This window comes from Peromyscus leucopus, chromosome 1, assembly GCF_004664715.2.
Source record: "Peromyscus leucopus breed LL Stock chromosome 1, UCI_PerLeu_2.1, whole genome shotgun sequence".
In the NCBI taxonomy this organism is placed as follows: domain Eukaryota; kingdom Metazoa; phylum Chordata; class Mammalia; order Rodentia; family Cricetidae; genus Peromyscus; species Peromyscus leucopus.
In genome coordinates this window covers 160,519,726-160,534,648 of record NC_051063.1, presented here as the reverse complement: position 1 = coordinate 160,534,648, position 14,923 = coordinate 160,519,726, and the positions used below count along the sequence as shown (strand labels likewise).

Genomic DNA, 14,923 nt, shown 5'->3' with positions numbered 1-14,923 from the left:
ACAGAAAAACTGTCTTGGGGGGGGGGGGGCGGGAGGCACATGAAGTCATTAAGACACGGAATAAAGTTTACCTGTATTTTAGCAATGGATTAACAGGTCACAATATATGTGGCCAGCGCACAGACACATGCACGCAGATGCACGCACACAGACACATGAATCAAAATTAAAGGAGGGCTGGAGAGACAGCTCAGCAGTTAACAGTGCTCACTGCCCTTCCAGAGGCCCTGGGCTGGGTTCCTAGCACCCATGTCCTGTAGCTGCAGCTCCAGGGGACCTGACGCTCTCTTTTGTCCCTTGAGTCCTCACGTACACACACAGAGATGCATACAAAATACAGAGATGAACAAAAACACAAGAAAAAATTTAAAGAGAAGCTGAAGTGAGTGTGCAGCCTTCGGAGCTCCCAATATTTAACAGTTGAGTTCCTCCAGACACAGGGAATGCAAGAGTATAAAACGAGCCGTACTGGGGCGGGGAGGCTCGGTGGTTAGAGCACTGACTGCTCTTACAGAGGACCCAGGTTCGGTTCTCAGTACCCATGTGGTGGCTCACAACCATCTGTAACTCCAGTTCCAGGGGATTCAATGCCCATGTGCAGGCAAACACATAAAATAAGTCTAAAAATGGAGCAGTTACAGTTTTTACTGATGTAAAGACAGGCTAATCCAACTTACCCTGGATAAGGGTCAGGGACATTAAACCTCTTACACAGAAGCTTGTCAGGGTGCCACTCAAACGTGTCTCGGGTGAGCTTCCCAAACATCTTCATCTTCACAGCTGACTGCTTGTCACTGACGTCATTCTGGAAGAGACAGACAGTCAGATGTAGTCAGACAACTGACCTCACTAGTCTTCCATGTTAGAAATGTCAGGCTTCGGCTGGAGAGACGGACGGCTTGGCAAGGAAAACAGCATACTGCCCTTGCAGAAGACCCAAATCCATTCCCAGCAGCTCACAACCACCTGTCACTCCAGCTCCAAGGGGATCCAAAACCTTCTCCTGGCCTCCACCGGCACCTACACTCACATGCAAATACTCATGTGTACATAAACACACATATGAAGGTTTTTTGTTTTTTTGCTTTTTTTGTTTTTTCTGAGTTGGGGTTTCTCTGTATAGCCCTGGCTGTCCTGGAACTCAATCTGTAGACCACGCTGGCCTCAAATTCACAGAGATCCACCTGCCTCTGCCTCCCAAGTGCTAGGATTAAAGGCGTGTGCCACCACTGCCCAGCTGAAGAATTTTTAAAAGCCAATAAAAATAAATCTTAGGCCCGGTGGTAGTGACACACGCCTTTAATCCCAGCACTCAGGAGGCAGAGGCAGGTGGATCTTTGTGAGTTCGAGGCCAGCCTGGTCTACAAAGCGAGATCCAGGAAAGGCGCAAAGCTACACAGAGAGAAACCCTGTCTCAAAAAACCAATAAATAAATAAGTAAGCAAATAAATAAATAAATAAATCTTAAAAATGTATGTCAGGAGACACAGACAGGTGGGTCTCTACAAGTATGAGGCAGCCTTGTCTACAGAGCAAGTTCCAAGCTATCCTGGTCTATATAGCAAGACCATGTCTCAAAAACAAACAAACAAATAGGGTTGGAATTGGAGAGACGGCTCAGTGGTTAAGAGCACTGGCTGCTCTTCCAGAGGACCCGGGTTGGATTCCCAGCACCAGCATGATTCGACCATCTGGAACCATAGTTCCAGGGAATCTAAAACCTCCTTCTAGCCTCTGAGGGCACCAGGCACACATGTGGTACACAGAAATACATAAAGGCAAAACACTCACATATAAAAAAATAAAAATAAATATATATTTTCAAAATGCCGAACTTCATTCCATTGGACTTCCATCAAAAATAAACAAACAAACACTGGTCTTGAACTATCAAAGAGTTTGGGTTGTTACACTGCTTAAATATCTCGTAAGCTAAATATCAAATTATTTTTTACTTTACTATGCTATGTGTATCTTGATCTTTTCACTGATTAAAAATATTTAGTGCATGGTGTTTTTAATTTTAAAATCACTAGGAGGGGCTGGGGAGATGCTCAGTCAGAAGTGCTTGCCACATTGGCATGAGGGCCTGAGTTCACGTCCCCAGAACCCATGAAGAGGTGAGGTGCAAGAGCATGTGTCCAGACTCCACCACCGGGGAGGGGGAGACAGGTGGCTCCCTGCAGCTCACTGGCTAGCCCACCTAGCTCAATCGATGAGCCCCAGTTCAGTGAAAGACCCTGCCTCAAAAACAAGTTCAAGCCAGATGTCGTGGCTCACACCTGTAATCCCAGCACTTGAAAGGCTGAGGCAGGAAGAACAGGAGTTCCAGGTCAGCTTGCCTATATGAGACCCTGTCTCAAAAAACTACTTAAGGGGGCTGGAGAGATGGCTCAGAGGTTAAGAGCACTGACTGCTCTTCCAGAGGTTCTGAGTTCAATTCCCAGCAACCACATGGTGGCTCACAACCATCTGTAATAAGATCTGGCACCCTCTTCTGTATACATAATAAATAAATAAATAAATAAATAAATAAATAAATAAATAAATAAATAAATAATAAACAAATAAATCTTTAAAAAAAACTACATAAGTTACAGAGGAATTGAGAAAGGCATTCAATGTTGACCTTAGGCACATGCACACGTGTGCACACACACATGCAAATGTACCTAAGACACAGTGTACACATACACAAATTAATTAGTTAGTTAGTTAAAATTGACTAGAGAGCTTGGGAATGTAGCCTGATGATTAGATCATGTACACAACATGTATGAAAGCCTGGGTTCAGTTCAATCCTACAACTGCAGAACAAAATGAAATTCACCAAGTAGGCACTGATGGCCACAGACCTCTTGATCTCGGGGAACTTCAACCTGATCCGAGTCGTCCTCCTCCTTGGCGTGAGTGAACCTGGAGGAGAGGGTAGAGTGGGAGGACACGTAGAGCTGCGCCGCCCGAGCAAACTCTTCCCGCTCTCGGCTTCGCTCCCACTCCGTCATGCTGGGGTCCAGGCATCGCTCCAGGGCATCTGTGGTACAGGGAACGAGGCACCATTTTACTCCAGGAAAACGTGGTGCTTGAGGGAGAGCATCAGGTGGACACCACTGTGCTGCTCACTTCCTCAGAGGACAAATACCCAGACCCTTGTATGGAGATGGGGCACACTGGGCGCTACCTCCAGGCAATATTCCTCTTTCTGTCATAAGATTTCTTTTTCTTGCCTACAAGCATGTCTGTGCACCATGTGTATGCCTGTTGGATCCCTCAGAACTGGAGTTATGGATGGTTATAAACTGCCATGTGGGCACCGGGAATCAAATCCAAACCCTCTGCAAGAGCAGCCAGTGTTCTTAACTGCTGAGCTGTCTCCCAGCCCTGACTCAGTGAGACACTTTTTATTGACTTCTACCTGGTACAGAGAGATCTGGAGAGCTGATGTTTGGCTGAGGATACTGGTCCATCCAACGATGGCCTGTGCTGGGAGAAAAACTCTTTTTCTACCCCTTTTCTGTAATTTTTGTTTTATTTTGCTTTTTATTTCTGAAACAAGGACTTGCTACATAGCTGGAGCTGGTCTTGAACTATTGATCCTGATGCCTCAGACACCCCAGCGCTGGGATATTTCTACCATGTGTTTGCTTTTTAGGGTCAAATGTGAGGGCCCAAAACCTCTGCACTGTTGGTACCAAGACAAGCAAAGCCGATGATAGATCAGGACGTCTGGACTTCCAGCCCTGTGACAGGAGGAGAGAGGCTGCCACCCCAACCAGGCCAGCACCCACCTTTCTGACCCTTCTTCATGTGTACTAAGAACTCTTCGTATCGCCTCTGCTTTTCTGGATCTTTGGCAAAAGGCTTGAAGTTGCTGGCCCTTGTGGTGGCGGTCCCACTGCCCGGGGCCAGATGCCGCGGGCTGTAGGCAAGGTCCGGCGTGGCGGTCTGCTCTCTGCGGCTGGAGGCGGTCTGGGCCAGACTCCTGGCCTTGGCCTGGGCTGCTTTCAAGTCAGCTGCCTGCTTCGTTTCTTTAATTCTCTCTTTGTCTTTCTGGGACAGAAACTCCAACACTGAAGTAGCTGATCCTAGATAAAAAAAATAACAAGAGACAAAAAATAGATTTACCTTTTGCTATACACAGTCGCTATCACCAGCGTCTATAATCAGAGATGAGTTTATGCTTACTGTTTCATCAATATTTATATATCCCTGTGAACTATATATTCACATGATAATGGGGCAGGTGACAAAAATGGAGGTGGCCTGGGCACAGCTGAGGTAGAGCAAATGCCTAGAATATGTTCCATGCCCAGGAAGAGGACTTGGAAGCACAGGTGGCTGAGGTCAAGGCTTCCAGTCCTCCCACTGAGCACTCAGATCATACAAGCTCACTGGGCACCAACTCCCCAGTAGACACTGGCCCAGGGTCCAGGGGATGATGCAGGTAAGGTCCTTCCTCTCACTCCTGAGATGGGAAGGAAGCCAAAGAGCTTCCTGTTGTGGACTGTTATGGAAAAACAGCCATGGCCCATGCCTATAATTCTGGTATTTGGGAGGCTAAGGCAGGATTATCATGAGTTCAAGGCCAGTCTGGGCTACAGTCTTGTCTCTTGTCTCTAAATAAATAAGCAGGCTGGTGAGATGACTCAGTGGGTAAAGGCTCTTGCCACCAAACTTGATGACCTGAGTTCAATCCTGAGGACCCACATGGTGGAAGGAGAGGATTGACTTCAGCAAGTTGTCCTCTGACCTCCACACAGGCACACAGGCAGGCGCGCGCACGCGCACACACACACACACACACACACACACACACACACACACACACACACACACATGCAGTGAAGGTGCCAGGCATGGCAGTACACATCTGTAACCCCAGGACTCAAACCGTTGATAGAACAAAACAAAGAATCTAGGCTGGTGGGGGTCTACATAGTGAGAACTGTCTCAAAACAAAACAAAAAGAAAGAGGCCGGAGCCGGGCGTTGGTGGCGCACGCCTTTAATCCCAGCACTCGGGAGGCAGAGCCAGGTGGATCTCTGTGAGTTCGAGGCCAGCCTGGGCTACCAAGTGAGCTCCAGGAAAGGCGCAAAGCTATGCAGAGAAACCCTGTCTCGAAAAACCAAAAAAAAAAAAAAAAAAAAGAAAGAGGCCGGGCACCGGCACACGCCTTTAATCCCAGCACTTGAGAGGCAGAAGCAGGAGGATCTCTGTGAGTTTAAAGCCAGCCTGATCTACACAGTGAGTTCCAGGACAGCCAGGACTGCATAGAGAGACCCATAGAGTCTCAAAAAACAAACAAACAAAAAAAGAGGGGGTGGAGAGATAGCTTAGTAGGTACTGTTTTTTTTTTGTTTTGTTTTGTTTTTTTTGTGATTTTTCAAGACAGGGTTTCTCTGCATAGCTTTGCGCCTTTCCTGGAACTCACTTGGTAGCCCAGGCTGGCCTCGAACTCACAGAGATCCACCTGGCTCTGCCTCCCGAGTGCTGGGATCAAAGGCGTGCGCCACCACCGACCAGCTGTTACTGCTCTTAATACCTGATATGTATGCCAGGCAGCTCACAACCACCTATAACTCGAGTCCAGAGGATCCAACATCTTTTTCTGGCTTCCACAGACACCAACGTGAATGTGCATACACATACACACATGAGTCAATTTTAATAAAATTTTTAAAGAAAACAAATAACCTGAGTGGCACACTCCTGTAATCTCAGCACTGTGTGACAGAGGCAGCCGAACGAAGAGTTCAAAACCATCCTTGGCCTCCTCGAGAATTTAAGGCCATCCTGGGCTACGTGAGACCTTAAAACACAAAATGAGGAGCAGCAAACAGAACAACTACCCCCAGATAATAATAATAAAGTCTCTGTACACTTCCATACGCTGTCTAAAATACAGAATATATAATATATAATCCTACAGCCTGAGACTACAAAACGCATACAAGGACCATCGGTGGGAACCCACAACTCCCCATTTGAGCAAGGGTCTGCCAAACATAACGAGTTCAGTCTCCTCACTGCACATACCTTGAACAGGCGTCTCTCCTAGCAACTCCCCCCGCTTGGAGGCACTGAGCTGATGCCGACTGTGCGTCCCCGAGTCCTGTCCTGCTTTCCCAGACGACTCTGATAACACCTGAAGTAAGTGAGCATTGTCGGATGTCGCGGCGACCACAGGTCTGAAATAATGCACCGGTCGATAGTCTCTGGGCAGCTGAGGGGGTGGGTAAATCTTAACAAAACCAGACAAAACAGGGGTCAGGAATCCAGGCTGCGAGAGCACACAGACTTCATAAAAACCATGACCAGCCCGGGTACACTGGGGAGGCAGACAGCAGCGCAATACTCTGGGCCCTCAGGGCACCAGAACCACCGTCCCAGGGGTCCCACCCTGCAGACATCGCCACTGCTGGTGTTTGTGTTTGCCATGCTGAGAACACTAAAGATGAGAGGACACAGCACAGTGTCCGGTGCCGCGTGCACACCCAGCCCACTCGCTGTAAGATACAACGTTACAAATGTGTGACTCAAGACTGAAAAAACCCTGAAATTACATAGTTTTAAATTCAAAACTCTTTATTCAGGCTATGGCTCACTTCTAAAGTAAAACTTGAGATCTTCATGTCTAAAAATGTGTTTTTATTTTATTTGTGATTGTGTGTGTCTGCTGTGTAAGTGTGTGTGCGCCGTGTGTGCATATACCTGCGAGGCCAGGCGAGGACATGGACCCCTTAGAGCTGGTGCTACAGGTGTTTGTGGGTGCTAGGATCCAAACTGTGCTCCTCAATGTTAAGCAACAAGTGCTCTAACCACTGAGCAATCCCTCCAGTCTCCTGCCCCGACTTGACTCCTTAATTCAAAGTATGTTTTTAATTCAGACACTGAGTAGAGCTGAGGATGTGGCTCTGTTCCAGTATTTGTAGTCACTAGACCCTGGGTTCAATCCTCTGGAACCACCCCCCTCCCCCAAAAAAACCACAAAACAACGACAAGCTAGGGTGTAGCTCAGAGCTAAAGTGCTTGCCTAGCATGCAAGGTCCCAACCTCAGTGTGAACGAGATGGGGGAGGAAGAGAAAAGTCGACAAAACTGAAATTTACACAGATTGGTGAAATTCTGGGATTTATAATTCTGAAGACATTAATGACTGCAGAACAGAAAAGTTAAAAAGAAAGTGGGGTTTTGTTGTTTATTTGGGGGGTGATGGACCTTGCACACACAGTACACAGTCTCTATTATTGAGCTACATTCCAGCCTAAGCCTTAGAGGCTTTTTTGGAAATAGAATTATACTGTGTAGTTCTGGCTGTCCTGGACCTCACTCTGCAGACCAGGCAAGCCTCAAATTCAGGAATCGGCCTGCCTCTGCCTCCTGAGTGCTAGGATTAAGGTGTGCACCACATACCCAGCCATTAGATATTTCAAGTAACTACTGAATGGTCCCCTTGCTCTTGGTATAACAAACAGATGAACAGTTGCATGTACACTGACTTCTAGAAGTTTCCCGAAGGGGGAACCAAGGCAACTCTGAACTGGGCACCAGGTGAAGCACTGGGTCCCAGGTGCACGCTGGCCAGGGGTGTTTCACCACGTCGATGTCTGCGCCCCGGCCTTACTGTTAGGAGTTTCCAGTTCCCTGGGGCACAGTGGAATTAGACTGCCGGGAAACCACTTTTGCTGGGGGTGTGTTTGCTTACACATGGCAGGCGAGTACTCCCCCATGAGCAATATTCCCCAGACACAAAGCTAATCTCAAAGTAACAGAACTGCTTTCTATTAAGGTGCAAGGGTTTGGGGGTCTGTTGTAACCACTAGGCCACATTCCTGGCCTATCTTTTAGTAGAAGTGTCTTTTTTCTTTTCTTTTCTTTTTTAAATGTGTATGGGTGTCTTGCCTCTGTGTCTGTGCACCACAACATGTACGCCTGGTGCCAGAAGTCAGAAGAGGGCGCCATATTCCCAGGAACTAGAGTTATAGACACGTGTGACTCACACCGGGTCCTCTGGAAGAGCAGCCAGCGATCTTGACTGAGGGACCACCTCTCCAGCCCCCTTCTTCCATGACAGGATCTTTCCCTGGCATGGAGTCTGTCAAGGAGGCTCTACTGCTGGCCAGTGAGCCTCTGCAGTCTCCCTCTTCTGCCTCCACCCAGGACGGCAAGGACAGCCACCACACCAGCTTTCTTGACATGGGTTTGGGAACTGAATTCATGTCCTGAGTACTTCACCGGCTGAGCTACGTGACGTGTGTCCCACACACACCCTTTTTTGAAACAGGAGCTTGGTCAGTTTCCAGGGTTGGCTCAGAATATGATTCTTCTGCTTCAGCTCCCAAGTGCTAGGATTACAGGTGTGTACCAGCACGCCCAGCTTTCTGCTAAAAGAGTTTTAAAGGAGCCAGGTGTGATGACGCACGCCTTTAATCCCAGCACTTGGGAGGCAGAGACAGGTGGATCTCTGTGAGTTGGAGGCCACCCAGTCGACAGAGCGAGATCCAAGACAGCCAAGACTGTTACACAAAGAAACCTGTCTCAAAAAACAAAAAACAAAACAAAACAAAACAAAAAAAAGGAGTTTAAAAGGAAGAATATGCATAAAGAAATATTAAATTTCCATAAGTACATTGATATAGCTCAACTGATTATTTAATATTATAAATAAATATTAAAATAAAGAATACATAAAAATTAAAATAAACTTGTAAGCACAAGCCAGGAAAATAATTTTAATATAAAGGTTTTCTTACTTTCTTTGAAGATAGAGGTTTAGAAGCCAAGGAAAATCCTTCCAAAATTTTGCCAACATATCGAAGATCTCTCTCTGGTTCTACAAAATGAAAACACTGATTAATTCCAGAAGTTGAGGTGATCAGAGCAGACAAAAGACTCCTTATCTTCCAGAGCATAAGCAGTGTGCCCGGTGAGATCACTGGGAGGGAGCACTGAGGGACAGAATGGCATTCAAGCCCTCACACTTGTGTTGACACAGTGACTGGAGGCTCAGCTGCCTGGACAGCAGCCCTGGCCTCCCGAGACAAGCGCCCAGCATTGTCTTCAGACACCACCGTGACCTGTCGCCTCACCAGGAGCCCAAGACCGGTCCCCTCCCACCCCACCAAACAACAGTGACCTCGGTTGCTCTTCAGGGTGAAAGTCATGGGAGTGGAAAAAGAAGAATCCTAACCCAAGGGTTGCTTCTCACACCAGTGCCCCAGGGTGGCTGTCTCCCAGTTTCCTTAGCAACAGCACAAATAAGGCTCCCAGGCAACACAATCAGGTCAGCTGTGTGCTCGCCCTAGGACAAACTGTTGTTGCAAACGAAATGCTAACAGTAGATAAAGACCACAAAGTAAGGAAACTGAGTGACCAACGCCCTCGACTGGAGCAGGGGACAGTCCACTCGCTGTCACTACCCTGTGACAAAGGGCCTGTGAGTCACAAGATGACTTTCTGCAGAGTGGGTACACATTAGATTCATTCCAGCCTCATTAATTGCTGGAAGATAAAAAAAAAATCCTAAAAGTCACCCAGGAGGCTGGGTGAAATGAGGATCTATTCAGGCAGTCAAAAGGAAAACAGCACACGCAGGGAATATGTACAACTTTAAAAAGGAGAGAGAGAATTCCCCAGACTCATGTGGTCAGAAGTGCAGGCTTTGGGACCCTGGGAGAGAGAGACTGTGAGAGGGGCTTCCGGGCGGGAAGGTCCCAGAACTCAGGAAGCTGCAGCTCGGGCTTCCTGGGGAGCCCATCAGCAGGACAGAGGCGCAATATTCAGGAAGAGTGGAGGCTAGAACATACAGCGCTACAGACTACCGACTGCTCTAAGACAGAGTGGGGTTATTAATTCAGTTAGTTTACATATTGATTACTGATAGAAGTAAGGTAACTATTATCAATTTCATTCTCCTATCAGTTTCTAGAGTATGCTCAATTAGTAATTGGTATTTTACATTATTATATAATTAACATGTAACATATTATTGTAACATTGGCTATATAACATAAGTAATAAATCAGCACACAACTATTAATATAATACCATAACACTTCTAATTTATAAGATGTGAAATCATGTATCTTTTGGGCATGGGGATGGGCAGGTACTGGGATAGAGCCTAGGCACTGACTCCATTAGATGCTCCCAATTCCCCATCCTTTCTACTCCCCTGCACCATTTCTAGAAAGCAGGACTAGAATGCCAGTCTAAGCATAGGATCTGAATCCCACACTGGCCAATAATTATAATAATTAAGTCTATAATTTCAGCACCTGGGAGGTGGAGGTGGGAAGAGGACAACTCTGGACCAGCCTAAGTTACATAGTTAGACCTTAACTAAAAGGAAAGGTTAGGTGAGAGATGGCCATGTCGGATGCGGGAGACAGGCCAAGCCCAGCTCCGCTGTGCTACAGGTTGTTGGCCCTGTCATTTGGTCCCAAGTCAGGTCTTCTGACCCGCTCTCTAAGCTGGCTCCCGCGGCCACGCACCAGCTCCCTGAACTCTGCGACCACAACACGGCACCAGTCCCTGGTCCCAGCACACCCCATGTTCCCTGCTGCCTGGAGCTGTGGCTTGAAGCCCAGTTCTTTCTTACATCCTACCCGCTGCAGGCCAGGCAGGCCTCGACTTCACTGCATGGCTCACAGCAATCCTCCTGACTCAGAGGCTTTCCAAGTGCTAGAATTCTAAGAACGAGCCACTATACCAGCTTCCAATGTTTCTTACCCTGCATATTTTTTAAGTTATTAATTCTTATTTGATGTGTATGGGTGTTTTGCCTAAATGTATGTATGTACAGCATGTGTGTGCCTGGTACCTGTGAAGGCCAGAAGAGAGCATGAGATCCCCTGGAACTGGAGTCACAGGGAACTGTGAACCATGTGGGTGCTGGGAACCAAAGCCAGGTCCTCTGTAAGAGCAGCCAGTGCCCCTCACTGCTGAGCCACCTCTCGAGCCCCACATCCTGCATCTTTGACAAGCCCTGCTCTAAAGTTTGGTACTCCAATACCAGAGCCTACAACCCCTTGCTCCCGAGAGCCCGACAAGCAGGCCTACTGCCCGCGTGGCCAGGGTTACCTTTCTGATTCTTGTAGAGCTTGGGAGCTGTCCAGCCATAGAGGCCATCCCCAGGCTCCTCATCCTTCAAGACAGTGTCATACTTGGAGAGAGTTTCTGTGGAGTAGATGTCATCATCCTCCTCTTCCAGAGCGCCTACACCAAAAGCCTGCAAAAACACCAGGTTTCAAACAAAGCTCCCAGGCTGTAGGTAGGTCAGTCTGCACTGCAGGGTGAAGCTGCATGAGGGTAGGCCCCTGCAGACCACGTGACACTTGCAGATCACTGGGAGAGAAGCAGATGGAAACTCCAGACTAGAGGAGCCTGAGTCCATTGAAAAGCAAGGACCAGAAGCGAATGCCACACTCCAGCTCAGCCACAAGCCTCCGGCCTCAGCAGCAGCCCCCAGCACAAGCAAGGGCAGAGATGTGAAGAACACCCACACAGCACTGAATAGGCAGAAACAAGGCTCTGACAGGAGAAAGGCAGACATGTCTATCTGTCTCTCTCAGCATGGCCAGGGTCTGAAGACTGTGGGAAACAGCCTGAAAAGTTTCTTTTTTGTTGGAAGAATGAGGAAAAGGCAATGAAACAAAGTAACTAAACCATTTTCTCTTTTCTTCACTTTTTTTTGAGATCATATCTCACTATGCAGGCCGGGCTGGTCTGGAACTTGTTGATATAGTCCAAGCTGGCCTGGAATTCAGACACACCTGCCTCTGTCTCCCAAGTACAGGAATTAAAGGTGTGCGCCACTGTCTGACCCGCTTTCCTTTGAAAAGGGACCTGTGAATCCATTTGAGAAGGTGGGCAGTTGAAGCTCCCCGTCTTCCCAAAAGTAAACAAGCTCCAAGTCAACATGACTCCAGGCGTGCAGCAGAGGAGCCTGACTCACAACTAGGCGGCTCTCTTCATCTGCTGAGCCACTGCAGGCCCCAGACTGCAATCCGACCAAGCAAAGCATCGGCAAGGTGACCCTCCGCTTGGCCCCACACAGAGGAGGAAAACAGTCCTCCACCGGAATACGGCTTCTACCAAGAACACAGCACAGGCTCGTGGGCGCCACTATTAAAATTAGGAAGGCATGACGGGGGCTGGAGAGATGGCTCAGAGGTTAAGATCACTGGCTGTTCTTCCAGAGGTCCTGAGTTCAATTCCCAGCACCCACATGGTGGCTCACAACCATCTGTAATGAGATCTGGAGCCCTCTTCTGGCCTGCAGAACATACATGCAGGCAGAACAAGAATATTGTATACATAATAAATAAATAATTTTTTTCTTTATTAAGAAATTTTCTACTCACTCTACATACCACCCACAGATCCCACCTCCTCCCAAATAAATAAATCTTAAAAACAAAACTAGGAAGACTACACCATAGATGCCCAGGAAGGACCTTCAGGGAAACAGAACCTGGGGCTGGGCATATGGCTTAGTGAAAGAGCACCCTCTAGTGTATGCAAGGCCCTGAGTTCCAGCCCAGCACTGGAAAGAGAGAGACAGACAGGGAGAGAGGAGAGAGAACGAGAGGAGGATGGGGGCAGGAGAGGGCTTCAAAGTCCTCACTGAATAAACAAAGTGTCTAGATGGGGCTGACCCACAATGGGAAGTGTATTTGTCAGTGTTTCTGCTTGTAAAATACAGAAACTTTTACCTGGCCAGAAATTCCCAATTTTCTTCCTTTACTCAATCTAACATCTTCAAGAAGATGGCTGGTCCCCTCAGATGGTCCACCAAAAAGATTCAGATGTTCTCCAGGTGTTCCAAACAGTGCTTGGCGGGGGTCCAGGCCCTTGTAGGCCAGCCCATGTACGTTATCTTTAGGTGTAAAATCCACAGGCATGATGTCTTTAGGAGCAAAAGTCACGTTGTCGGGCAGGTAGTCATCATCTTCGTCCTATTCATGTGTGTGAGGAAGAATTAAGTGAGTCAGGCCTGGCGTCATGGCCTCAGTGCAGTGACTAACTCCAAACAGAACAGTTGCCAAACTCGAGTTTCTGCAGCCAGGAATGACCAGGCCCCATCCCTGAAGAAATGATACTAGCAAAAGCAACGTCATGGTGAGACTACACAGAGGCTGGGAGATGGACTGCTCTCTCAGAGGAGTCACCTCAGGCAGCTCACGGCTGCCTCTAACTCAGGGGATCAGACACCCTCTTCTGACCTTGATAGGCACCTGCACGCACGCGCGCGCGCGCACACACACACACTAAATAAAAATAATTTTTTTTTTAATAAAAGAATCTAAAACAAAGGCAGGGGTGTCGCTCAAAGGTACGGCACATGCTTAGCATGCCCTACTTTCAAACACCACCTCAAGAGATAAACAAGAACAAGGCATGGTGGTGTACACTTTAAGTCCATCATCAGGGAGACAGAGGCAGGTGGGTCTCTGTGAGCTCAAGGCCAGCCTGGTGTACACAGTGAGTTTCAGATCAGCCAGGGCATCATAGTGAGGCCTTGTCTCAATCAATCAACCAGTAATTAGAGTTGGGATATCTGTGGTGCTAGCAAGTTGCTGACCATATCAGCTGACACAGTAATGACAGCTTTAAGGTATGGCTAGTTCATGACAGTGGAATCTGACAGATTCCTAAAATTCCTTATGATCTTGCTATTTATTTGTTTGCTTATCTATTTGCTTAGGTGTTTTGTCTGCCTGGATCCTTTGTTGTTGTTGCATTTTATTCTTTAATTACATTTATTTAATTTATTTATCGGTTTATTTATTTATGTGTGTGAGAGAAGTTCTGTGTGCATATATGTGCACACAGGCATGCATGCCATAGAGTGCATGTGGAGGTCAAGGGACAGCTTGTGGGAGTTGGTTCTCTCCTTATACAGTGGGTCCCAGGGATCTAACTCAGGAAGTGAGCTTGGCAGCAAACGCCTTTACTCAATGAGCCATCTCACTGTTTTTTGAGGCAGAGTCTCACTATATAGCTCAGGTTAGACCTTGAGACCTTTCTTTCAGCCTCAGCCTACCAGGACTCAGAATATCAGTGTGCACCAGCATGTCTGGCAGTTTTTTTTTTTGGGGGGGGGTGTTGTTGTTTTTTTGTTTTTCTCTCTCTCCGTGACAGGGATCAAACCCAAGGCTTTGCACATGCTAGGCTCTATTACCAGCTTGTGATCCTAAAATTTCACCACCATAAAGTAGCACATTCTACTGCAACATACCTCAGACCCTTCAGAGCCTCCAGGCGGCAACGCACAGCCATAGATCTTAACACCAGGATCTACAAAGGAGATCCCAAAGGCATCAGTCATGAGCGACTAAAAATAGACACCAAGTTACTGACCCCTCTACAAGTGCAGAGACACGCCACTGCTCCTGGAAAGGTGCTGTGGCCTTAGGGTCGCAGGTGGATGACAGGCCCACCTCGACCTGTGTTCCAATAATGTACTGCATGGACACAAAGGAAATTACTCCTGTCCTCAAAGAGTTCACTCACATTCGGGGGACACGGAGCATAAGGAAAGAGAAGAAAATAATGTTAAGCTGGGAGTGTAGTGTAGTTCAGTCATGTGGTACTTGCCTGGGATGTATGAAGCCCAGGATTCAGTCCCCAGCACCAAAATGAAGGAAGGAAGGAATAAAGGAAGGGAGGAAGGGAGGAAGGAAGGAAGGGAGGAAGGGAGGAAGGGAGGAAGGGAGGAAGGGAGGAAGGGAGGAAGGGAGGAAGGAAGGGAGGAAGGGAGGGAGGGAGGAAGGGAGGGAGGGAGGGAGGGAGGAAGGGAGGAAGGGAGGGAGGGAGGAAGGGAGGAAGGGAGGAAGGGAGGGAGGGAGGGAGGAAGGAAGGAAGAGGAGGAGGAAATAATAATATTGAACTATGACTCTGTGATTCAGTTAAGGTGTGGT

The 14,923-nt window shown here is 47.7% G+C and overlaps 1 protein-coding gene across 1 annotated transcript in view; it reads right to left on the bottom strand.

Moving 5' to 3' along the window:
• Gpatch1 (G-patch domain containing 1) overlaps positions 1-14,923 on the bottom strand; it is a 48,680-nt gene that overhangs the window by 16,416 nt on the left and 17,341 nt on the right. Inside the window, exons 6-13 of the mRNA XM_028877774.2 lie at positions 14,242-14,300; positions 12,716-12,958; positions 11,082-11,229; positions 8,753-8,832; positions 6,037-6,241; positions 3,789-4,085; positions 2,856-3,034; positions 678-805 (exon numbers count right to left, since the gene is read on the bottom strand). Coding sequence (XP_028733607.1) covers positions 678-805; positions 2,856-3,034; positions 3,789-4,085; positions 6,037-6,241; positions 8,753-8,832; positions 11,082-11,229; positions 12,716-12,958; positions 14,242-14,300 — 1,339 coding nt within the window. The remainder of the gene's footprint in view (positions 1-677; positions 806-2,855; positions 3,035-3,788; positions 4,086-6,036; positions 6,242-8,752; positions 8,833-11,081; positions 11,230-12,715; positions 12,959-14,241; positions 14,301-14,923) is intronic.